We start from the raw sequence: 23,111 nt of genomic DNA, 5'->3' as shown, positions 1-23,111 counted from the left end.
CCAGGCACTCCTTGCAAAATGTCCCTGCCATGTGGGAGAACAGCTGGAATAACATCTGTATATAGCACTGGGTGGTAGGGCCAAATAGCAGTTATCCAGCTAAACAGGGCAGAACTGCAATTCCTGTGATCTCTGCTTCTGCAGATGAAGTAGTATTTAAAGGACTTCTTTAAAATGCTTACTTAAAGCAGCCTGTCTTAGAGCCTAAGCTATTTAAAATCTATGCAAATAATGTCTAGTAGAAAAGTTGTATTCAAATAACACACAGATGATGCCAAGTCTTTGAAGTCTAGCCACTGAATTAGTGGTAGTTGTTGGCATAGAGCCTGGAACTAGGGTTTGCTGAAGAGCTGAGCAGTTTTGATGTTGGTAGCCTACAGGTGCAGAGAGAGAAATCAGAAAGCTTAAAAACCAGGTACTCTGCTTTACTTATTCAGTGCATAAATAGCTGTGAGGAGAGAGGTTTAAATTTGTCACTTCTAATTCTTGGAGGGCAACGTGTCTAGAACAAGCAGTTTAGTTGGCTAATTCATTTGCTAATCTTGTTTGATAAGGCATTTTTAATACAAAATGCTTGCTATATTTGAGTAAAAAGCAGCAGTAAAAATGTAATTTTGCTCATTTTAACAAAGTTCTGGGATCCATCCTAATGCAGTTTGGAATAAGATCTGGATAAGTACATTTTAATAGAAACTCTTACCCCATTTTTAACATAATATAGGAAAAGGAATTCTAAGCATATGGTAAATAGTGTAATTGTGTAAACATGCATACATGGAGGTTTACCTGCTGATTAACAGTTAATATCAAAATGATTGAAATTACTATATTATTTGCAAATCACAGTTGTGTAGGAGTTGATGAGCATCAGTTTTAGGAAAATGAACTATAAAAAGGAGAATTGAGATTAAGACTAAGGTGTTTTTTCATTCTTACAATTGAAAATTATTCTGTTCTCCTTGGGAAAGAATAATTCTCCTTTTCCTTGTTTAACTGTTTTCTTACTGTTTTACAAGTCCTGCCCTCCTTCCTCTACTCGCATCAAGATTTCATATGGCAAATCTGCAGCATGAAACCAAATTTGAATTGCTCTTCATACCTGCTCAATTTCAGTTTCTATTCTTCCATCTCTGTATTTGAGTTCAGTTATTCTCATGTTGCTTCTTCATCCTTTTTTAACAAACTTGCAATTTCCCTGCTCGTATCTCAGTATCGATTTGGCAGAGGCTTGAGAATTCATCAGAACCTAAAAGGGAAACACATTTTGAAGGAAAGGAAGGAGAAGGGAAGAGTTATCTTGTGTATGTTAATCCACAAGGCCTGTAAAAACTGGTTGTAGTGCATATTTAAGTATTTTTTATGTGGAGTAAGTGTAGCTACAAAGGCTGTCTCTCCATTGAGTCTCATGTAACTGTGTTGAGTGTTGACAGTGCCAAGCTCCCACTCCCTGGGGTTAATAAAAATAAATCTCCATGGAAATGTAAAACTGATGTTATATACCTGTTTATTTGAACACTTAATCATAACTCCATTCATCTCTAGGGTTCAAAAAGAAGTAAAATGGAGGGTGATAAACCCGAGCTGGGTAATGCTGGTTTTGATGGGATGAGTGAAGATGAACTGCTAGCGGCTGTCTTAGAGATTAGCAAAAGGGAAGCTTCTCTGTCTCTGAGCCATGATGAAGATAAGCCCACAAGCAGCCCAGACACTGGTTTTGGAGATGATGAAATTCAGGAATTGCCAGAAAACCTGGAACCTATGGAGATGGAGAAACCCAAAACAGTATTAGACTCAGGTAAGGTAAAGTAACGATCTTACCAGACTCTAGCGGGCTAAAGCAGGTCACTGACAACGTCAGGTTGGTGGTAGGAACTGGATATAAGTGCACTGCTGAAACTGCCTGACTTGCTCAGAGTTTTAGGAACTTAAACTTTATCATTTTCCTGTGTATAAAGAATTTAATTCATCAAACTGTGAAAATGTATTTTCTTGTAAGTCTGTCACCTCCATGATTCAAAGCTAATTTTCTTTTTTTTTTTCTTCCCTTTACACATTAACGCATGCTTCCAGAGGCTCCTGTGCCAGACAATTCAATTTCCTAATATTTGGCCATGTCCAGAACTGACTGCTTCATAAGCAGAAAGTATTTTTATTTCTGTAGCTGTTGTAGCCTGGGCAGCACAGTAGCAGTGTTCACGTGGCGGCATAAGGATAGAATGCTTTCATAAATGCAGCTGTTTTGTCACTAGTTACTAATGAATTTAACTGTATCTCTGTATTTTTTTCTAAAGCTTTTTTATGTGAGAGTAGACTTGTAAGCTTAAGAGACTCAGGTGAATTACGGCCTCTGACAGAGAGACGTGGTTAAGTACAAGGAGGAGCCTGTGTGATCTCAGTCTGGGGAAGTTGAGTCTTCCTTCAGCCAGCTGAAGGAAATTGGAGTGGTTTATCATTTATTGAGTGCTACATGCTTGCAGTCAAGTTTTTAATTGCACTAACATGGAAAAAGAGACCAACAATATGCTTGTGTCCTCTTAAGAGCCAGGAGGTTAATTAACAGCAGAATAACCCACTGTTACCAAAAATGATACTTGTTTCAATGAGCAGCTCTTGATGGCCTTGATGGAAGGCGCTGTATAAGAATAATGCTAGCATGAGATCAGCCTGCTTTGTGCCCTCCTTTTTCTACAGGAATGTTGCTTATGGTGTTGTGAGAGAGAGTTGTGATAGAATGTGGCTACATAAACGTATTTCTGTCCAGGTTTTCTTTGGAAAGTGCTATGTAATTATTTGAAGGCTCTTTTGTGACTCTTAAGCAAAAAGTATGTGTTTAATAGAAGTTTTGTATTTCTTCTTATGTTGGAAGTTTTCAAAGGTCGTGTAATAACTTGTGGGAGTTTTTTCATCTTAAAAGATTAGACTGATGGATTATGGTTCTGGCGCTGTTGGCCTTGTGTTAAGAGTTAACAGATACTGAGACTGCCTTGTATTATCCTTGTTAATAACTAAGCAGAAGTTGAAGTCTGCACAGGACAAAACCATGAAGTTTCACATGGTGCTGCTTCATAGCTGTTGGAGCAGGTCCTGACACTTTCTTAGTTGCAAGCAGCAATCCAAATGTCCTGCAACTGCAGGAGTGTGTGCAGCAGTTGAGTGAACGTTAATTTCAGATGTTTCGTAAAGCACTTCTGCCACAGTGTTTACTTTAAAGGTGAACTAAAAATTTATAATCTTCACGCACCTTTAAAGCTGTACATAGGATTGAGGCTCGTAGCTGAAGCAAAAGGTAGCACATTTAAACAGTGCTTGAGATTTGTGCTTTTTATCATCTTGCATCTGGTTTGGCTTTTATTGTGGCTTCCTCTGTAGTACTCCAAGGTATAATGCGCAATGCAAATTTTTATAATCCATAGTTTCTTATAGAGAAATTCAGGTGTCAGCTTCATGGCTGCAGAAACCTAGTGGTGTGTGGCTTCTGTAGTTAAACTTGTTGTTTCTGACTGAACATAAAAGGCTAAGAAGAGAACAGGTTCAGGGATTAATCAAATAGTTCACTGTGCACCAGTTAAAATGAGTATAAGATTGCGCTTCGGAGCTCTTTGCATTTGACTCTTGTGTGGGTGTTTTATGGCGGGTGAGCTCCCTGTCAATAGATGTCACTATGCTGCAAGGATTGTGCTGATTTAAAGAGGGCTTAGCTGCTAACAAGCAGAAGACCCAGAAAAGTATAACTGTACTTTGTGATTCCTCAGGTCCTGCCAGTTTCACTGAGATAACTAAAGATTTTGATGAGAATAAGGAAAACAAAACTCCAGAAGGCTCCCAAGGGGAGGTTGACTGGCTGCAGCAGTACGATATGGAGAGAGAGAGAGAAGAACAAGAACTTCAGCAGGCACTGGCTCAAAGCCTGCAAGAGCAAGTAAGAAATAGTTTGCTTCCTTAAGTTGTCTTCCCCAACATTGGAAACATGAAAGCTAAAGGAAGAGCTTGCGTTCAGGCAGTAACTGCAGAAGAATTCTGCTTTTTTTGAGATAACCAGATGGAAAAAGGTTTGGGTTTCTTCTAGCTCCAATGTCAGTAGATTGATGACACTGGATACATCTGGGCACATTTTGTATGTGCTTTGAAAACTGTGCCATCACATCACAGACCCACAGATTTCTCAGGGCTCCCCATGCATCTTTGTGCACTGGTGTGTCACATTATATTAAAAACAATGATAACCTCAACTAAACGCTTCCTCTCTGACATCAAGATCCCATCCCAGCTTTAGCTTCTCTGGCAATTGTTTCTTGCAGTGCGTCTTGACAAGACTCAGTGAAAGAGGCAGGTTTCAAAGCCATGGCTAAGAATGGCCATTTCAGGTCAGGCTAAAGATGTGTCTATCCTAGGTGCATTTCTGGTGCTAGCGAGCAGGGCATGCTCAATGAAGAATATAGGAACAGAGCATTTACGTGATCCTTACCTGTTAGTAAAGTGGAAGAAGGATCCCAGATAATTTAGTTGAAAACAAGTCCTTTAAATTAGGCTTGGAAAGAATGGTGTTCTTGGGTTGTGTGCTAACTGTCTGTATTCCACTCGAATTGCAAGACCCGTAACTGATTTCTTCGAGTTTAACCAAGCAGCAGAGAATAAAGCAAGCACTTAGCTAGGTCTTCCTTTAATAGGTGCCCTTGTCTGCTCTCTATTACTACCAAAGCTGTCATGGTTTTCCTTATGAGATCTGATGTTTCCATGGCTCTTGGATTTTTTTTTTTTCTCTCCCATTACTCATTAGGAGGTGCTGGTTGGTATGTTCCATGCCAGACATAGCTTTGATTCATCAATGCTGAATAGTTTAACAAAGATTCCCAAATCCTTTGGAAATAGTGAGATAAAAGGCCTCATGCTAATAATGTAAAACTGCCCTTTGAGAGTGTTTCTGCTACAGTTGTGAAGCAAAAATCTGCTATTCTAATGATTTGGGCATGGAAATGCAGTAGCTGTGGTTATCTTGATTTGAAATACATAGTTGGGGTGTTGCATTCAGGTGTGCTGGAAGCGCTCAAACCCTAAATTTAGAAGCCAGCTCATTAAATTTTATTGACTGGCTTGCTATATAGCTCTGGGCTTTCAAGAGTGGTGGGAGGAATTAGGGGCATGATATTATCCAAACATTGGAAGTGTTTGTTGACTTGAGGTTTCTTTGCTACTTGGTCATGGTAATATTTTTAATACCTGGTTGTTTAGTGATGTCTTTTTGCATCCTGCCTTTGTGGATTACACCTGTTACATAGAACCACTGGCTCCACTTTCAAATGGCTTAAAAATAACAAAATCTGTCAGGATTTAATGACCATGCCCTCAGCTGGCTTTGGTCAGGGGTAGACTAAATTTTGCCGAAGTGTGAGGAGCTTTGTGTGCAAGTGACAGCTTTCCTGAGTGCAGGGTTGCAAATTCATTCAGATGCTTTTCAAATTAATGATCCAGGGAAAGCATTTAGTGTTACTGGAGACTTGCTCTGCTGCATACCAAACTTCAGGAGCTTTGACAAGCCTTAATGAAGGTTTGTCCCAGGTTCTGTTGCACAGGAACATTGGACTCTCGGTGGCTGCAAACATTCCTTCACACAGAACCTTTAATTTACAATGTCAAGTTTGTTGTAGAAACCAGAGCAGCACAGTTTCAATGGAAAAAGAGCACCACAAGAATTTTAAACAGTGAAATGTCTCAATGAGCTAAGTTTTGTTCTCTCCCCATTAGGAGGCACGAGAACAGAAAGAGGATGATGACCTCAAACGAGCCACGGAATTAAGTCTACAAGGTGAAACTTATTTCAGTTCTTCCAGTATGTTGCTTTTGAGAGAAAATTGATATGTGTGTATGAGTGCAGCTCCTGACTGTCAGTAGGACAGCTGGGATTCATGTTCTTTTGGTGTGTGCTTTGTTGTGTTTGGCGCTCAAGGTCAGTTTTTCTTATTCTTGGTTGTGAAAGCAAATGCCAGGAAAAGCTCAAGCTGAAAAACTACTTACTTCAGTCGCTTGAGTTTTTAGTTAGATACAGAGATATATGGAAAGATATGTATAATATATTTAAAGCAATGTATATAATATACATTAAGGCATAATATTAATTTAGAGAAAGCACAGTGGATCTTGAAACTTTGCATTCCCAGCAAAGCCGGTATGCTAATGGCCCTAGTCAGAACATAAAGATTATTTGTTACTTGCATTGGAATTTTAGGGCTCATTAATGAATGCCTGGAAAAATAACTCAGTGCTGTTTCTATCAGATACATGATGGGAGGGGAACAGACCTCACTGTAAGGTATAGCTCTAGGGGGTGAAGAAAGACGCCCAAAATGTACTATCTGTCCCCTCCAAATCCAGACCGTGCTGTAGGCCTCCTCAGGCACTGTTTAACATTTGTGTGAGGCTGGCATGCAAGTGATTTCATACAATCTGGCAGAGCAAAGCATAACTGAGAGAGAATTCCTGCTCCAAAGAGGGAGAGGGAGGGATAATAAAGTGTTGTGTTAGGATACCTGTAGTTGCTCAGGACCTTTTAAAGGCCCTCAGTTGTTACTGGATGAACCTGTGTCAGCTCCTGAATAGAAGTAAGTTGAATGCTGTTTAGGCATCCCTCACCCTGAGCTCTGGCAGACTAAGTGACCAGTCATTTTTGGGTTTTCCTTGATTCATATCCAGGAAGAATTCAAGGCTAGAGATCTTTTCAGTCCCCTTGATTTGCAGTTGCTTGTCTTAAACACGAGCATTTCCTTGCTACTGTCCTGTTCGTAAGGCAAGGGGAAGCAGTTGTTCAAGGAGAGGAGCATAACCTTGAACACAGAGCTGGTCGCATTTCTCTTATGAGGGATCCCAGTGATGCCATAAGCAAAGAACCAGTTGTCATCCCGGCACCGTTGGTGAAGTGGCCTTTAGCAACGGCAGGTGCTTCATGCACAGACCTGCCAAAGCGGCTGTGTTTCTAGGCTGTAGTCTACCCTACAGCCCGAAGACGTGTGGAAAGCAGCAGTAAAGAATTCCCAGTTATGTAAGGGAGTCTTCTGTAAACTTCCCAAGAAGATTATACTCATCCAGTGACTGATGATTTAACAGGACAAACAGTGTGAGAATCTCTTTGGCAAAACAACTCCATCACAGCTGGTGTGATAGTCTCTTGAAAACAGATGAGAAAAAATTCCTGAGCAGTGTCCTGTTAATCTCAACTTCTCATCCACCCGGGACTCCATAGCTTTAATTGAACTGGTGAAAGCATAGCTACCTCTCCTAATGAGAACTGTACAAAATCTTAAATTAGTTGGGTAGCTGCAGAGCCCTGTGAAGTTTGGAACAGCGTGTACAGGGAGCAGTGGTGCCTTCCGGCTCTTTGCAGAAAGCTGTGTGCATTTTGCTCAGCCAAGCAAACTGGAAGTTCCTGTGGTGAGCAGCCTTCTTACCATTGAAAACAATGAAAAGATGCCTGCTGCCAGCAGTAGCATTTTGATGCCAGTTTTAATTCAAAAATGCACTTTGTTAATGCAACTTATAGTTAAAACTGTAATTCATAGCTTCTCATTGCAGGAACTCGCAGTTCACTGACCAGACTGGCTGTCCTCCTTTTGCTGTCTGTCCTGTCTGCAGCCCACTGGTGCTCCAGAGCCCATTGGGTGTTAACTGCTCTTTTATCACACACCTTTCATTGCCATAGTGCCCTTTTGGAAAAGTATGAGGGAGATGGTGCTAAAATTAATTCCAAGATACTTAACTGTTGCTCTGACAAGTTGGAAAGGGGCAAGAGCTTTTATGTGGAAATTCCAGTATCCCCGGTTTTCCTTGAAAATGAAGCTTGAAATTTTATTACACCTTTATGTGGGTAGATATACCTCAACGTTGTTGTGAATTCCTGTGTGGTCCACAGCTTCTCACGCAGTTATCATTGTTTCCTTGCTATCTAGAGTTCAACAGCTCTCTCCTGGACAGCGTTGGCTCTGATGAAGACTCTGGGAATGAGGATGTTCTGGACATGGAGTATTCAGAAGCTGAAGCAGAAGAGCTGAAAAGAAATGCTGAGGTGTGATCCATGGTTTCAAAAGCCAACTGAGAAATATAGCTATTCTTTATAGTATTGAAGGTAGTTTTACAGTGCAGGTAGAGAGGCTAGAAAAGTCTTCAATATTCTAAAGTGAAAACTCAGAAAATTTCTATCCATAAGTCTTACTATGTTATTTTAATTACCAAAAAAAAAAAAAAATCAGCAATGGGCTGCAGGGACCTTCTGAGTTTCTCTAAGAAATGCTCTTTAGCAGTATTGTCAGTGAATTTTATAAGTAACATTTCCTGGTCAAGAGATTATTAAAAAATAGATTGTCAAAAGCCATTGATAGAAAGAGCATGTTTGTAAAGAGGTCAGTTGTCCACTGACATTACAGGTGCAGGACAAGAGAATTTGGACTACATATCCGGTACTAGCTGTTGAATCTGTGTACCATTATCAATGGTATGTCTTTGATATTTCAGAAGTAAGCATGGTGTTCCTTTTTGGCTTTTCTGTTTATTTGCTGGATTAATTCTGACATCAGTGGAAGTTGCTCAGGAAATGGTTGTTTAGAAAACTTTGCAGTGTAGAGCTCATGTCAGCATCTGTTCTGAGGTCAGAGAGGCTCCTTTGCATGTTCATTGGCTTGCTGATAGATTAAATACACATTTCCCACTTCTGGAAGGACTCCTTGTTTGGTGTGAACCAGGGTGTCTTGTTTCTGTAGTCCTTCACTGGGTTTCAGCTTTGATTACAGTAGCCAAAGTTGATATCTCAGGTATAATTCATCTTGTCCATAAGCTATGTGGGGGAAAAAAAATAATTAAAGCTTTCAAGCATTCTTTTTTCCCCAGACAGGAGAGCTTCCTCATTCCTATCGTCTCATCAGCATCGTCAGCCATATCGGAAGCACATCATCCTCAGGTAAAAGATACCACATTTTATTCTTCATCTCTTACCTAGCTTGAAGAATCTGTAATACAGAATTACCGTAGCAGAATTATTTATAGGGAAGAATTCAGGCAGCAAAGCAAATCTTCTGTCACGACCTGCTGATGGGAGAGCAGGCTGGGGATATGAGGGTGCCTGACTGTGGCAGACAGGAGACGTACAGTTTATGGGCTCCATAGAACTGCCTGTGCTTGTTACCAGCTGATTGAGGGATGAGGATCTTAAATATCTTTTAGCATTTAAATCTGTCATAGGTGGCTGGACCGGGATACCTAGCTAACCAGCTGGCTGGTTGAAGTGCAACATGCAAAGGTGTGCAGAGGACTGGTAGCTGCCCCATTCCCAAAAGTGTTCAGAGCCAGGCTGGATAAAGCTCTGGGCAGCCTGATGTAGTGGAAGGTGTCCCTGCCCATGGCAGACAGTTTGGAACACGATGATCTTTGAGACCCCTCCAACCCAAACCATTCTGTGATTCTGTTGTTAAGGTCATTATATCAGTGATGTCTATGATATCAAGAAGCAGTCCTGGTTCACCTACAATGACCTGGAAGTCTCCAGAACTCTAGAGACCACCGTTCAGTGCGACAGAGACCGAAGCGGATACATCTTCTTCTACATGCACAAGTAGGTGTCTTGGGGAATTTTGGTCCTAGAAATTACCTGCTGTTTGTGAGGAGGTGGGCTTCTCTTCTTCCTCTGGTCCTCTGCTGGGATGAAAAATGCCTCCAGAATGACAAAATTTAAGTGCTCTGAGTTCAGAGATGTGGGATTGCATGTCAGTAATGCATAGTGTTTTAACAAATGCATTAAATTGTGTTTTAAGAACGGGATTCAGCATCTTGGTGCATGTGTTACACCAGGAGTCATAATGGAGCTTGGTTTTTTTCCTTGAGTGCTGTGATATTTATAAATGCTCTTAGCCCTGCTCCTAACAGTTGTGTTGTTGCAGCCACAGTCATCTCAGGACACAGCAGAAATGAGGTTTGTAGGTAGAAATTACATGTTTTCAGGCACACAGAACCAAAGAAGGTTTGTGTCCCCCTCTTCTGTCTTTGCTGGTGCTTGGAGATGTCAGATAAGATATCTCTCTTTGCCAGGATTTGTAATGCTTGAGTTTGTGGAGTAAATCCAGTTGCCGATTCCCTCAGGGCTATCTTATGTAGTGGTTTGTTGTCGTACAAAAGCTTCACTGTTGGTATTTCCTTCTGTTCTAGAGATATCTTCGATGAGTTACTAGAAACAGAAAAAAATGCACAGCCACTTAGCATGGAAGTAGGAAGATCGGTTCGTCAGCCCCTGTGAAGAGTAAAACACCTTGTTCCTCCTGAGGAGCAAGGAAGATTCTGAACTTGTGCCAGACACGCAGGAGTAACAAACAGCTCAGGGCCAAAACATGAGACAAAAGGTGGAAATATGGGACGCTCAGTTTGTTGAACCATCTGTGCAAGTCCTGGGCTGAACTTCGTGTTTAAACCTTGACATCCAGAGCGACCCTCCTGTGGTGAAATTTTTAACGTTTCTCAAATGATTTCGTCAGCATGGAGCCTTAAAGAGTTGTAACAAGCCACAAGACTACAGCTGCTCATAAACTGGTTTAAAAAATAGTGCAAAAAGAGACTCGACTTTAAAAGCCCATTCACCTGCGAGACGTGAGTGGCGAAGATTTACATATCACTTGGCGCTTTTTTTTCTTTTCTCCAAGAGCAATTTAAGCAATAGACTGTAACCTGGTGTGTGTTGTGTTAGTAATATTCACTGGAAAGCCAGATCACTGAGCAGGCTCTTGCCAGTCATCTGGTTAACAGGCGTTTTGGAATCACTCGAGCTGATGCGTTGTGACATTCACGGGCTTGTAAGCGCTCTGCTATTTATGTGCGGTTCCAGGAAACAAACTGTCGGTGCTGTGGAATGTATTGATACCTGGTGGCAGCTCTGTTGGGTTTTTTTACACCATTCACTGTCATCCTCATTTAGATGTGAGATTATATATGTGATTTCTTTTGTTCTACAAGTTCTATTATTTGATTGCATTTTCTCCATGAGGTGGTTGCATCAGCGCCGTTTGGAGAGGCGAGGTCTCTCGTTGGATGCGCTGTGTTGTGTTGCAACACTGGAGTTCTGTTGCTTAGGGCTGCTCCAACGTGACTCTGGGATAGCTGGGTACCTGAAATCAGAATAGTGGCAGGAGGTGAGACAGCCTCTCTGCACATTCCGGGAGGGAAAGAACATTCTGGCATTACCCTTCCTCTGCAGCACCCGGCACTTGAGGTGCTCTATGATTGAACCGTGGTCTTGCCACAATCTTGTGTTACCCCATGGTAAGAGGCTTTGAATTGCAGCCACGTCTCCGTTCTCCTCTTTGTGGAGTGCAAGAGTGCTCAGACTGTGAAACTAAACCGGGTGGAAAGCTTTCGGAAGGCCCTTGTTCAGCATTAACAGAACATGGTTAGGAAGAAGTGATGCTTTCTGCTGGGTTTAGAAGCATGATGCTCCTTTTATAGCTTGTTTCAGCAGTGGGGGGAGAAGCCTATTAAGTTCATTTTTTTTCAGCACCTTAGCACTAATTAAGCAGGGGCAGATGTTTCTTTCACTGACATTTACTCATTTCAGAGGAGTTGTTACTGGAAGCAGAATAGTTGCTCTTGTTTTGGCCTCTAGTTCTGATTTTTGCAGCTTGAGTTTTAGAGGTGAAAGACTTCTTTAAGGGAGAAAAAAAGAAAATCACCCTTTTACCGTTGAGATGGTTTCTGAGTTTTTTAAGCTATCATTAGGAGTTTCTCAGGAATAAATCGGCTGCAGCAAAGCAGACAGCACCATGGATTTCAAAGACAGCAGGCACCTTTCACGGGCACTTCCACGCTCAAGTTTATCGTGGCAGGGCGTGTCGCTGTCCTCAGGGGCCTCTTCCCGCTCGTACGCAGCAGCGAGTGGCAGCGCTGTGTCCTCCCCACCCCGAGCACCTGGGGGACCCCGGAGTGGTGCAGACCGACCTCCCTCCCCAGGTGGGACCAGCGCAGGGGCCCTGCTCACGGTGACTTCTTCCTGGTCTCTGAGCCAGGAGCAAAGGCTTGGTTGTAGATAATGCCAGAGCGTTTATCTGGTGAGATGCAGCCCGAGGGGGGTGTGTGTGTGTTAATTTATTACAAAGCATTATACTTTTTTATTGTCAATACTAATTTTGGTCGAATACTGGGCGATGGGAAGAGGTGGTGATGTGGGAGTTGTCCTTTGAACTGATCGCCCTGCGAATGTGATGGACTGCTCCGTCCAGAGGGCAAACCTGTTTTCCCCAAGCACATCCTGTGCTTGTGCTGTAAATAACTGGTATTCCTGTAGTATCAGAAGTCAGCTCTGCTTTTTTGGGTGGCAAGGTTGTTTTTACAAAGCGCTGCACTCCAATTAATTTATAATAAAAGCAAACATTGCCTGATTTTTCAGTGCAGTAACTTTTGTTCAAAACCAGTTTTGTTTGGATCAAGGTGCAAAAGCTGATGCTTGAAACCAGTGTTCTTTGTTTTATGGAAAGTTCTTGCTTGTTACTCTAGTCATTAAGAATTTGCAGACATAGACTATAATTTGAGCTTTTTTGTTTGACATACACCAGCTCAGTTGCACCTTCACCAGGGCAGGAGTGTCCACAGAACCCCCTCCTCGCAGAAGCCAGCTTTTTCCCTGCCCACGAGCAGGGGGAGGATGACAGGTGCGTAATCCTCAGGAGCTGTGGTGCTCACTGGTTGTGTCATTCCCACTGCTCACGCTGTTGCAGCAGCAAGTTCAGTAAGGCTGGCCCTTCCATGTGGGATACCTGTCCTTGGGTATAGTTAGGTGAAGCTTAGTTGTGGGCCCTGAACATATACTAGCTCTTCCTCAGTTAAACATTTACCCACTTCTGAATCAACCTAGTTCAGTACAAGTGTGATTCAGCGCAGAAACTCAAGGAACTCTCATCCCTCTGTTCCTTTCATCCCTTCTTGTCTGACTACGATAATTTGCTCTTGATTTACACCCCTAATCTGAGAGGGGCAGAGCTTTTGTGTCAATGAGCTGGAGCTTGTGTGCGGGTCCCTGGGGAGCCCTGGCCAGCAGGGCTGCACAAAGAGCAAAGCAAGGACTGTTTTCCCACCCGGAGCAGCAGAGTGGGACTGATGGGGAGGAGAGAGCAACACCTATGGCCTCGGCCTCGCCTTCCCCCGCTGCTCAGTGCAGCGCAGATAAGATCGCCCGTGCATCTTCCTTCCCGTCCCGCATCCCAGGAGGGACTGATTGCCAGCTCAGCGCTTCCTGCTGCGGCTCACCCTGGCACCAGGCACGTGGGGAACGTCGTGCTCCGGGGAGGAGGGCTGGGAATAACTCATCTGCTTTGTTTTTAATGGAGCTAATTATCCCTGTAATCACCCGCCAAAGAGAGATAAAGGGGTGCAGGACCCCTGGCAGCTGCTGTCCGTGGGGTTTGCTGCCGGACTCCAGCTGTGCGTGCCGCTGGCTTCTGCCTGCACCCTGACTCTGGTTCTTTACACCGTTGATGTGGAGCAGTGCTTTTCTCTGTGTTTTAGCAGACCTGTTCCTCTTTATTCTTTACAGTTTTTGCTCTTGGGTTCCCCTGCCCGTTTTTAAATGATGTGTAGATAGATTTTTGTGAAATTAAAACCTCTTTATTAACCCTCTACGAATTTGGAATCTTATTTCTGCTGGCTCTTGATGGGCACTGCAACTGCATTGGGATTTTGCTTGGGAACATCCTCTGTGTGTTCTGTGCCCCTCAGCACGTGTCCATCCTGGCCCCCCTGAGAGAGATGTCCCCACAGGGGACACCGCAGTGGCTCTCAGCATCCTTGTAGAGCTCAAGTAGAAGGGAGACACCCTTCTCCCCTCTCGGATCCAAAAACAAGTGATCCCTGGTGCCTGTCCCCACAGGCAGTGTCCCCTCATTTACCTTTCATACCACACGGATTTTACTGCAGTTCAAGCGATAAGCAAAGGAGTGGCTCCAGCTGTATACTGGACCTTTAGCCCGGAGCTGCAGGTGCTGGGCTGGGAGAGTCCTGGCTTCCTGAGTGTGCCCAGCCTGTGCATCACCTCTGAGCACAGCGAGGACAAAGGAAGGCCTCAAAAGGAGTTGAGGGTCCTCCCCTGTGCCGCCGGTGCCCGGTCAAGCCCCATGGCTCCCTGCGTGCCAGCTCTTAACCAAATAACTCCCACACCTGGGGCTGGGCCTTGGGGTTGGAGGAGAGAGACCACAGCCCTATTTTCCAACAGATTTTATTTACTAAAAAGTTGGGATTGTCCCCTGTGCCCAAGCTCCTGCCCTAGAAGAGTCCTTTGTCCTTCTTGAGCTTCTGTTGTTTCCACAAGGGCAGGCTGCTGAAGGCAGAGCGGTTCATGCCAAAAACAGCCTGGAAGTCTGCATCGGAGAGGTGGTCCTGGGGCCAGAGAAAGGATGCCGAGCTGAAGACCTGTGGGGGGCTTTCCCTGTCTCCCCATCCAGCAGCTCCCTAGCCTCATCTTACCTCCTTCCTGCTGGGATCCACACCTCGGGGCAGGTCCTCAGCTGCAGTGTTCACCAGCACATCCAAGGGAAAGGTCTCCAGTTTAGTGGGGACAAGGGTGGTGGAGGCAGTGAAGATCTCTTGCCTGGATGTGAGCACCTGAATAGGGGGTGCAGAGTCACATCAGGGCCCGGCCCATGAAGGGAGGCACCAGGCTGGCTCCAGGTGTCTGCTCACTGCAGAATCTGTCCTTGCAGCTCCTGGCACCTGCCAAGAGGATGGGATGGCTTTCTGTGTCCCCAGCCAGCCCAGCTGCCCTTCTTGTGCCACTTACCGAGGTGAGCTGCCCGAGGCTGCTCTCGTCACCCAGCTCAGCTCTCAGCGTCTCATAGGATTTTTTGTCCTGGGAAGGAGACAAAAGTGCCCAGCCCCTCAGCACGCGCAGGGGTCAGGCAAGCCGCTGCACGCAGCCTGGAGATGCTCCTGGGGCCAGACCCACATCTGGTCCCTTCTGCAAAGAGACTCTCTGGTCTTTCAAACCCCCTCCCTGACTCACGTCCCAGCTGAGAGGGTCCCAGGCCAGGAACCAGCCGGTGAAGGTGGGGGGCTCATAACCCTGCTTCACCACAATGATGGGAGTGCCAAGGTCACGCCCACTGGGGTGGGTCCGCAGGTACTCCTGTGCCATCACTGCTGCCGCCTCCTTCTCTGACTCGTTGGCGCCTTTCCCAATCCAGAAGAAAACCTGCAATAAAGTTACTGTGTTCACCACTGGGGTGAGATGGAGCCCTCTGGGGCCATGGTTGGAGGCACATGGGCTCTGTCCATGGGGAAGGACACTGGGAGTCCATCCTCAGCATTCCCTGGAGCAAGAAGGCTGGAAAAATGCATCATGGGGCCACATATAGGCAGGTGTCCAGCCTCCCATCCCATCAACTGCAGCTGATGCAGATCCTCCAACCCCAGGAACATCAACCTGTGGGATCAAAAGTCTGTCCCCCACTCCATGCTCCCCCAGCTCACCTGGTCCCAGGTGTCTAGTAGGTAAACATCACTCTCATCCAGGTCATCCTGGGTGAAGTCTATGATCTCTGTGGCCAAGAAGGTGCCTGTCTTGTTGGAGCACTCAAAGAGTCGGGGGGACACAGAGGTGTTCTCCTCCTGCAGCCTGAGGAGGGTCAATGTGATGGGAATGAGGCTCACCTTGCTTGGGGATTGGTGGCCCATCTTACCCCTGGGCATGGGTAGGGACAAGACTGGTACCTCTTGCTGTTGGCATATTGGGACTTGCCCCCCAGGGCCAGCCAGAACTCAGGTGGCTCCTGTCCTTCTGCAATCACTGGCTTCTCCATCTTGGAGATTATGTCGGCCACAGTCTTGGCCATCTCACGTTCATCCCCGCTGCAGCCCTGCCAAGCAAGCACAGCTGCTCCATCACTGGCCCAGGCCAAAGACGAGGAAGAGGAGGTGGGGAGAGCTGCCTTGGAGGTGGCAGCACCCATGCCAGTGCCCGGCAGTACCCACCTTCCCATACCAGAGATAGCAGCAGCTGGGGGTTTTGAGCACAAAGACATCGTTGGAGTTGAGGGAGGAGGCACGGACAGGCACCTCGAAGGCCTTGGTGTTGTACTCGTTGGTGCCGTGCACTTGGAAGAGGCGGGTGGAGGGCGTGGGCTCTGTGCTGCCTGCCCGAGAGGTGCCACCCTGGGGGACAGGGACAGGAGGTCACCACCGGTGCCACAAGCTCACTCGCCTGCCCATGCCCCACCATCCCTGTGCTCACCGCATACACCACCATCTTGCCCTTGAAGATAGCCATCAGATGGGCTGGCTCCTTGCCCATGGTGACGCGGATCTGCACGGGCTCGTTATTGTACTTCTGGTCCAGGGCCACGGCTTGGTAGGCAGAGGCGGCCAGCTCATCTGCGCTGGCTTGGCGGCCCTGGGCAGGGTAGAGGGGGCTCAGCACCCACCACAGCCCCCCTTGCCCTCTTGGGAAGAGGCAACTCTCATGCTGTTCCCAAGGGGCAGAGCACCCCCAGTCCAGGGAGGTAGACCCCTGTCCCCCACCCATGGGGCTGGAGGTCTCACCTGCCAGATGTAGATGATGCGGTTCACCTTGGGCCCCACAAAATAGGTGTAGAGCACCAAGTAGCAATCCCCACCATAGAAATGGCCCAGCCACTTCTTCTCTACAGGCACCAGCTCGTTGTTCTCCACACGCCAGACCTGGTGGGACAGGGATATACTGCTGTCAGAGCTGGTGCATCCTCGTGCCCTGCAGACCCTGGACCCCAGAGCATCCCCTGGTATAGCGAAGGGGGCTCCTGAGAGGGACCCACATTCTTCCACAGCCACCTTACCTCTACTTCTCCAGATCCATCATCCACCATCTTCTGCTGGGCAGCCATCTGGGGCTTGGCGTGCAGCGTGGTCGCATCAAATTTCACTTGCTCCACCTTGGCTGTGGGGAAGGGCAGAAGGGTGAGCCAAATCCCTCAGGCCACAGGGGCTCCCCACAGCCTGCCCGTCCCAATGCAAGAAATCCTTCCACGCTGAAAGGAGACACTCACCCACTTTGCCTGCAGTGTGGGTCTTGCCCAACCCACTGCTCTGGTTGGGGAGAGTCCATTTTTGGAAGAGCTGCCTGAAGACGGCTGACTCGGACCCATCATTCTCTGTTTCCACGCTGGTGCTGTCTGGATAGTTCTTGGCTTTGATGAAGCCCTGGTGGGACCCAAACACAGAGTGTGTGTTTGGGAGGGAGCAGGGAGCAGTCAGGCTATCCCATACCAAGCCCCTAACCCAGCACCCACCAGGGCCCTGCTCATCGCCTGCTGCTTCTCCTCCTTGTTGGCATTCTTGCCCTTCCAGACGAAGATCCTGATACCTCCTTGATCAAGGATGTAGCAGTCCTTGAAGAAGGGGCAACAATAGAAATTAGGACTTAAGGCAAGTCCACCAAATGCTGCCTTTGAAGGATTAAAGCTGCCAAGGAAATCGGGCACCCCCAAGCATCCCATGGATGACAGACCTCGTGCAGGAGCATGTCTTGAGTTAGGGGTCGAATTGCCACCTCCTGTATGACCAGATTCCCACTGGCATTGGAGACGCTGACAAGAGGAAAAGAGAGGAAAAAAGGCTGAGAAACTGGGTTGGAAAACCCCATCCCCATTACAGGGTTGTAGGGTTTAGTGGGGTGTCTCCTCCCCATCCCCTTCCCCAGCCAGACCATGCCACAGGTGCTGCCCAGGGGCTCTCTGGATGTGCCATGGTGGCAGGCTGGTTTGTAGCTTGCCCGGCCAGGCAGCTCACTCACGGCCACAAGGAGGGACAGAGGGGTGTCAGATGTTACGGGGCCACTGAGGGGCATTGCCACAGCATCCAAAGGCGAATGCTTGCAAGACCATCTCTGTTGGATACCAGTTCTCCTGGCACCTGGTATTCCTCTTGCTCCAGTGGCACCCAAAGGACTTATCCCCACCCTTGCTGTGGCTTTGACCTTTCCTGGTATCTGTCCATGGGAGTTGTGGGACATAGCAGAGATGGCTGCTGGCTCCCTCTGGCACCATGGAAAGTGCCCCTATATGTAACCCATCCCCAACAACTCACTGGTAGAGCTTGAGGGAGGACTTGAGTATCTGGTCCACTTTGTCATCAGGGATGGCTGGCTGGATGTCCCTCTTCTCACCCAGCACATGCTTAAGGACCTTCATGAGTCCTGGTGAGGCATCCTCATCCTCACCGTCCACTACGCCCACCTTGGCACGGCCCCCACGTTCCCGGTCCCGGATATCCTTGGCCAGGGTCATCGCCTGCAGCCAGGGGAGAAGGGATAAGCCCAGATGAGGGAGAGGGTGGCTGGCGACCCACCTTCCTCCAGGAGGGGACCTTGGGACCCCCTGGCCATACCCGCAGCCTCTCCTGTCGGTTGCTCTCAGGGCCATTCCACTGGATGATGAGCTGGCCCAGGTCCAGCAGGAATACGTCTCCTCTGTTGAAGCTTTTCCAGCTCATCTCCACCTGCAGCAGGACAGGATTGGGAAGGGTGTGCGTCAAGCAGCAGAATGCCTGGATCCCCATGGCTCTGCAGCCCCTCTCACTCAGGAATACAGGCCTCCAGCCTTTACTCCTCCTCCCTGCCCTGAGAGGGATTTTTGGGGGAGCTGTTGCTCCTAAGGCAAGGCAGCGCCATCCCACACCCACTTTGTGCTCTGCTTGAAGGCAGCTGTGTCTGGAGGGAGCTCTGGCCTGATCCTGATCCAGACTCCATACACCCCATCACTCACCTCTCCTGCTACCACGTTCTTCTTGCCCTTCACATGCAGCAGTCGCTGGATGTTGTAGGTGTTTGTCTCCACATGATTCATGCCTGAGGCCACCCCACCCTTCTTATAGCTGGGAGGGGACAGACACGGTGTCAGCCCTGTGTCCCCCTCCTCACACTACCGGGGTCTCCCTCCCACCTCTGTGCACGGGGAGGTGCTCGGGGACCCCCATCCACACGCGTGGTAATGGATAGATGGAGCCCAGCTCCAGATCCATCCTCTCCCCCACTTTGGTGAGACAGAGCTGTCCCCATCCCCACTGGAGATGTTTCCACAGGACCCTTTCCCACTGTCACCCACCACAGGAGCAGTTCCCCAGGGGTGTTCGACATACATGAGTCCCTGCTTGAAGTAGGCGCGGAAGGTCTCGCTCTCGTGTCCCTGGGCCTCGCGGTGCTGCACGGCCACTGAGCCCAGGTGATCATCCATCTGGGTGGTGTAGATTGCGGCCGCGCCCTGCTCATCCTGGCTTGACTCCTTGCCCAGCCAGTAGTGGATGTCGTAGCTGAAGTTGCTCCCAGATTTGCGTGTCTGCAGGACACCGGTCCCCGCTAGAAGAGCCCGTGGTGTCCCCAGGCCACGCTGGGCACGGACACCCCTCCCTGCACCTAGCCCGCTCAGGGCAGAGCCCATTCCCAGTTCCCCATGTAACCCCTGACTGCCCTACCGACAGCAGGACATAGCAATCTCCCTCGTAGAAGTTGCCGTAGCTTTTGGTGGGCACTGGCACCATCTCCATGTTCTGCAGAAGGAAGGGAAGACTTTAGCCCTGGTGGGGAAACCCTCACCCCAGCCCCATGCACCCCACTGCCCCCAGCACCGGGACCTGCTGGGTTTAACCCTGGATGCTGCAGCAAGACCCCCAAACCCAAGAGCTGAGGACACCAAGGGAGGCTCTTCCCTCACAGAGACTCACCCCCCTCCAAGCAGCCCAATGATCTGCCCCCATCCCCACCTCAATTCGCCATATCTGGATGCCCGGTGTGGTCTTGTTCAGTGTCCTGGAGACTTTGGCGCTGAGCTCCACCATGGTGACAGGTACCGCAGGCAAGGGGACCTGCCAGCGTCGGCAACACCCTCGTTAATGGCAGGCAGTGTCATTAAGAGCTGGGACACAGCCAACCCACAGTGCCATCTGCTTCCCCGCTTGCTCTGCAGAAAGCCCAGCTGTGACCCCCCTGCACAGAGCTGCACGGGCCGAGGGGACCCCCAGCACCGTGGTACCGTGTCTGTGGGCACACAGGGGCGGCTGCCATCCCCACAGCTTGGCTGGCACTGCAGCTGATGGGTCCGTACCAGAGTCCAGGGTGGAAGGGCTCAGAGTCCTGTAAGTGCCCCAGCGCCCCTGCCCTGTCCTCAAGCATGAGACAGGGCTGTGCAGGGCAGCCGCAGCACAGCAGGCACAGCTGGGTGACACTGCTGCACGGTGGCCCGCTCCTCCCGAGGACCGGCAGGAACCGGCCCTGCTCAGCCCTGTCCTGGCACAGCTTGGCATGGAGTGGGACAGCATGACATGGCCACTGCTTACACACACAACACACACACACAGATGATACACACACAGAGATAACACACACACAGATGATACACACACACAGATACACACACACACAGATATGATACACACACAGAGATAACACACACACAACGAGATAACACACACACGGATAACACACACCTACAGATACACACACACACTGCCTCCTTCAGACCCCCTGCTTCCAATCCTTCCAGCAGATCCTTGTCCCCCAGGGAGGGCAGATCCTGGCTCCACGGGGGTGCTGAGTGCCAGTGCTGCCCAGTTTGTCCACAGCCATCTCTGCCAGGCAGATTGTGCTCCCCGCAAGCAGACAGTGGGCCTGAGCAGCCAGTGTCAGGCAGACCCTGTGTGCCCCAGCTGGAGGCTGGAGGGAGTGCTGGCATTGCCCAGAGGGGAGGTCTCTGCTTCCCAGCCCTGCAAAAGCCCACCTGGCCCCACTGTGCTGCCCCACAAGCACCGCATCCCATCCCTCAGACCCAGGGGGTAGCATTCCCCACAGCACAGCCCCAAGGCGGGCTCAGGTGGGTGCCCAAGCCCATCCCCACACTAAGCTGATGCCAGGAGCGATGGTGGCCATGGGATGTGCTGCCCACGCCATGCCCACCCTCTGTCCCCTCACCCTACCCCAACCCCTCACCTGCAGAGCCGGGTGCACAGGTGAGCGTACCTAGGTGGAGTGCTCAGGTGCCAGCACCCAGGAGACCTTTGTTCCCTCATGTCCCAGCCTCTGCTCACCATATAAGGGCAGGGACAGCCCAGAGTCAAGGTCCCCACAGCCCTCCAAGACTTTGTGGCACCTAAGAGCCCCGTTACTCATAGGGTGTTTCCCCCCCATGCTGGGGTGCTGTCACACCCTGCTCACAGGCTGGCTGTGCCCAGGGTGGTTCCTCTGCCCCCCAGGCCTCTTCCCCTCTTGACCCTCGCTATTGAGTGTACACTGAATTTTTTTTCTTTTGCACTCCATCAAGAAGTTCCATAAAGTGGTAGTAATGGGCTGGACCAGGACATGTGGGTATCTACCACAAACAGAGGTGCTTTGATGCTGTGGGGATGGGCTTTGCCACTGTTCTTCACTCCCTGGGCCCTAAAATCCCCAAACCCTCCCAGACACGGAGCATTAAGACCATGGAAGTGGGGTTTTTTTTTTGGTGCCTCCTCTCCCCAGAAGGTTCCATAAAGTGACAGCAATGCAGCACCATCTTCCTGGGGCATCCCCTTCCCACCCCTCCACTGGCATATCATCACCCTGGCTGTCTCACACCTTAGCTGGAAGCCGGAGCTCTGGTCACTCCTGGCTTTGCCTCCCTGCCTTGGGGGTTTCCACAGCCGCAGGGTCCTCTTGGGGATGGAAAGGGGGTACAGAGATGGCACACGGGGCTGGGGCTTTGGGGGACAGGACAAAAAGCGGTGGCACAGCTAAGCCCTATGCCCTGTCCTGGGCCCCAAACCCGTCCCAAGGGCTGGTATCTGATGATGCCCTTGATGTTGGCAGAGACAGGAGGGACCAGACCGAAGCAGCTCCCAGGCCGAAGGTGGTTTTGGGGAATGACCACGGCGTCCATAAAGGTGGGAGGGGCAGGTATCAGCAGCAGGCAGGTCCCCAGCCTTCCTGTCCCGCTGTTTTATCTTCCCAGCCCTGCGGGATTGCTGCAGCTTTACCTTGGCTGCCCTGCTGAGCCAGCAGTCCCGGCCACAAGCACTGCAGGCATCCTGCAACCCTGGCCTGGGCAGCAGCGAGCCCCAAATCCTACCTGACGGTCCCACCCCGCCAGGATCCCCGAAATGATGACGACGGGCTGAACCAGAACAGGGGACACTGTCAGCCACTAAAAAAGGGGTGTCCTGATGCCAGGGGGCCTCTGCTCTGCACTCCACGCCCTTGGCCCTCAAACCCTCCCGCCCCCCACACGAGTGGAACCCTTACCTGTGTGCAGAACCCCCAGTGGGGCTGAGGTTTGGGTGGAACACCAGGGTGGTCGCTGTCGTCCTCGCTCAGCGGCCACGTCCCAGGGCTGTGTCTGTCAGTGTGGCACAGGGGTAGGGGACCCCACGCTGGCCCCAGCAGGCTCACCCCCTCCCCAGGCCCCCCAGCCGGGCCACTAATGAACTCTGTAATTAGTGCAGCCACCGGAGAGGACAGACTTCGTTAACGAGGGGAGGCACAGGCTAATGAGGGCACGGGGGAGGGGGCAGCTAAGAGACATTCCCCCCAGGAACGCAGCGCCTGCATGTTGGCAGCAGACTGCCTGGGATGGTGAGGCAGGGGGGGCATCACAAGTTGCCCCCCAGTGTATATGGGGAAGGCCTGACACCTTATTTGGAGCAAACTCATTTGAAGTCTGAAAGCTGGGAGGGGGGGGCACAGCCTATGCAGTAAATTTACCCCCTCCTTGTTAAGGGGTAGGATACCCATCCCTGAGGCAGCAGGGACCTTTTCCCAGGAGAAGGGGAAGGAGTTTGGATGGAGGCACGAGGGCAGAATGGGAGGGTCCGTCCCCGAGTGTGAGGGCGCCAGGCAAGGGGTGACACCTCAATCCTGTGATCCAAGGGTTTCCCCAGCACTGACCTGCAGCATCCCCCACTGCCAGGGGACTCAGGGGATCCCGAGGGCTCCGTGTCCTCACCACTGTGCACAGCCACCAGCGACACACATGCGATATGTACCCGTACCCACGCGTGCACACGCTCAGGACTACTCTTTCCAAGATGGTTTAACAGCTTTAATCACATGAAGGCACTTGGATCTGGTACCCCAGCCCGCCCCAGCCCCCCATGCTGCCTCTGCATCC

At 49.4% G+C, this 23,111-nt stretch overlaps 2 protein-coding genes across 4 annotated transcripts in view; one reads left to right on the top strand and one right to left on the bottom strand.

The window, feature by feature from the left end:
- USP37 (ubiquitin specific peptidase 37) overlaps nt 1–12,398 on the top strand; it is a 33,637-nt gene extending 21,239 nt beyond the window's left edge. For both annotated transcript variants that reach the window (XM_040069848.2, XM_040069849.2), the window contains exons 18-24: nt 1,543–1,795; nt 3,753–3,919; nt 5,743–5,803; nt 7,938–8,053; nt 8,872–8,941; nt 9,454–9,592; nt 10,183–12,398. In XM_040069848.2, coding sequence (XP_039925782.1) covers nt 1,543–1,795; nt 3,753–3,919; nt 5,743–5,803; nt 7,938–8,053; nt 8,872–8,941; nt 9,454–9,592; nt 10,183–10,270 — 894 coding nt within the window. In that variant the 3' untranslated portion in view covers nt 10,271–12,398. The remainder of the gene's footprint in view (nt 1–1,542; nt 1,796–3,752; nt 3,920–5,742; nt 5,804–7,937; nt 8,054–8,871; nt 8,942–9,453; nt 9,593–10,182) is intronic.
- A 1,856-nt stretch (nt 12,399–14,254) lies between these two features.
- VIL1 (villin 1) lies at nt 14,255–22,749 on the bottom strand. 2 transcript variants are annotated; one of them, XM_040069520.2, is made up of 20 exons: nt 22,247–22,749; nt 19,738–19,839; nt 19,450–19,524; nt 19,117–19,313; nt 18,744–18,852; nt 18,367–18,477; nt 18,067–18,269; nt 17,489–17,567; nt 17,271–17,369; nt 17,028–17,181; nt 16,818–16,918; nt 16,546–16,683; nt 16,238–16,396; nt 15,979–16,158; nt 15,718–15,863; nt 15,478–15,622; nt 15,011–15,199; nt 14,789–14,857; nt 14,476–14,613; nt 14,255–14,388 (listed from the first exon to the last, which is right to left on the bottom strand). In XM_040069520.2, the coding sequence occupies exons 2-20, from the start codon at nt 19,810–19,812 to the stop codon at nt 14,275–14,277; spliced, it is 2,481 nt and encodes an 826-aa protein (XP_039925454.1). In that variant the 5' UTR covers nt 19,813–19,839; nt 22,247–22,749; the 3' UTR covers nt 14,255–14,274. The 2 variants fall into 2 exon arrangements, with proteins under 2 accessions (XP_039925454.1, XP_039925455.1); XM_040069521.2 differs by lacking the exon at nt 22,247–22,749 and adding an exon at nt 20,960–20,984.
- Between the last annotated feature and the right edge of the window lie 362 nt (nt 22,750–23,111).

This window comes from Hirundo rustica, chromosome 7, assembly GCF_015227805.2.
Source record: "Hirundo rustica isolate bHirRus1 chromosome 7, bHirRus1.pri.v3, whole genome shotgun sequence".
In the NCBI taxonomy this organism is placed as follows: Eukaryota; Metazoa; Chordata; class Aves; order Passeriformes; family Hirundinidae; genus Hirundo; species Hirundo rustica.
Note: the sequence above shows the minus strand (reverse complement) of the source record. Positions and strands in the feature narration are given on the sequence as shown.

Excerpts from the sequence above, each read along its gene's own strand:
- VIL1 (XM_040069520.2), bottom strand. The coding sequence starts at position 19,812 with ATGGTGGAGCTCAGCGCCAAAGTCTCCAGGACACTGAACAAGACCACA. Across the intron at positions 18,478-18,743 it reads AGAACGTGGTAGCAGGAGAG|GTGGAGATGAGCTGGAAAAG; the intron begins GTGAGTGATGGG and ends GTCCTGCTGCAG. Across the intron at positions 18,270-18,366 it reads ACCGACAGGAGAGGCTGCGG|GCGATGACCCTGGCCAAGGA; the intron begins GTATGGCCAGGG and ends CCCTGGCTGCAG.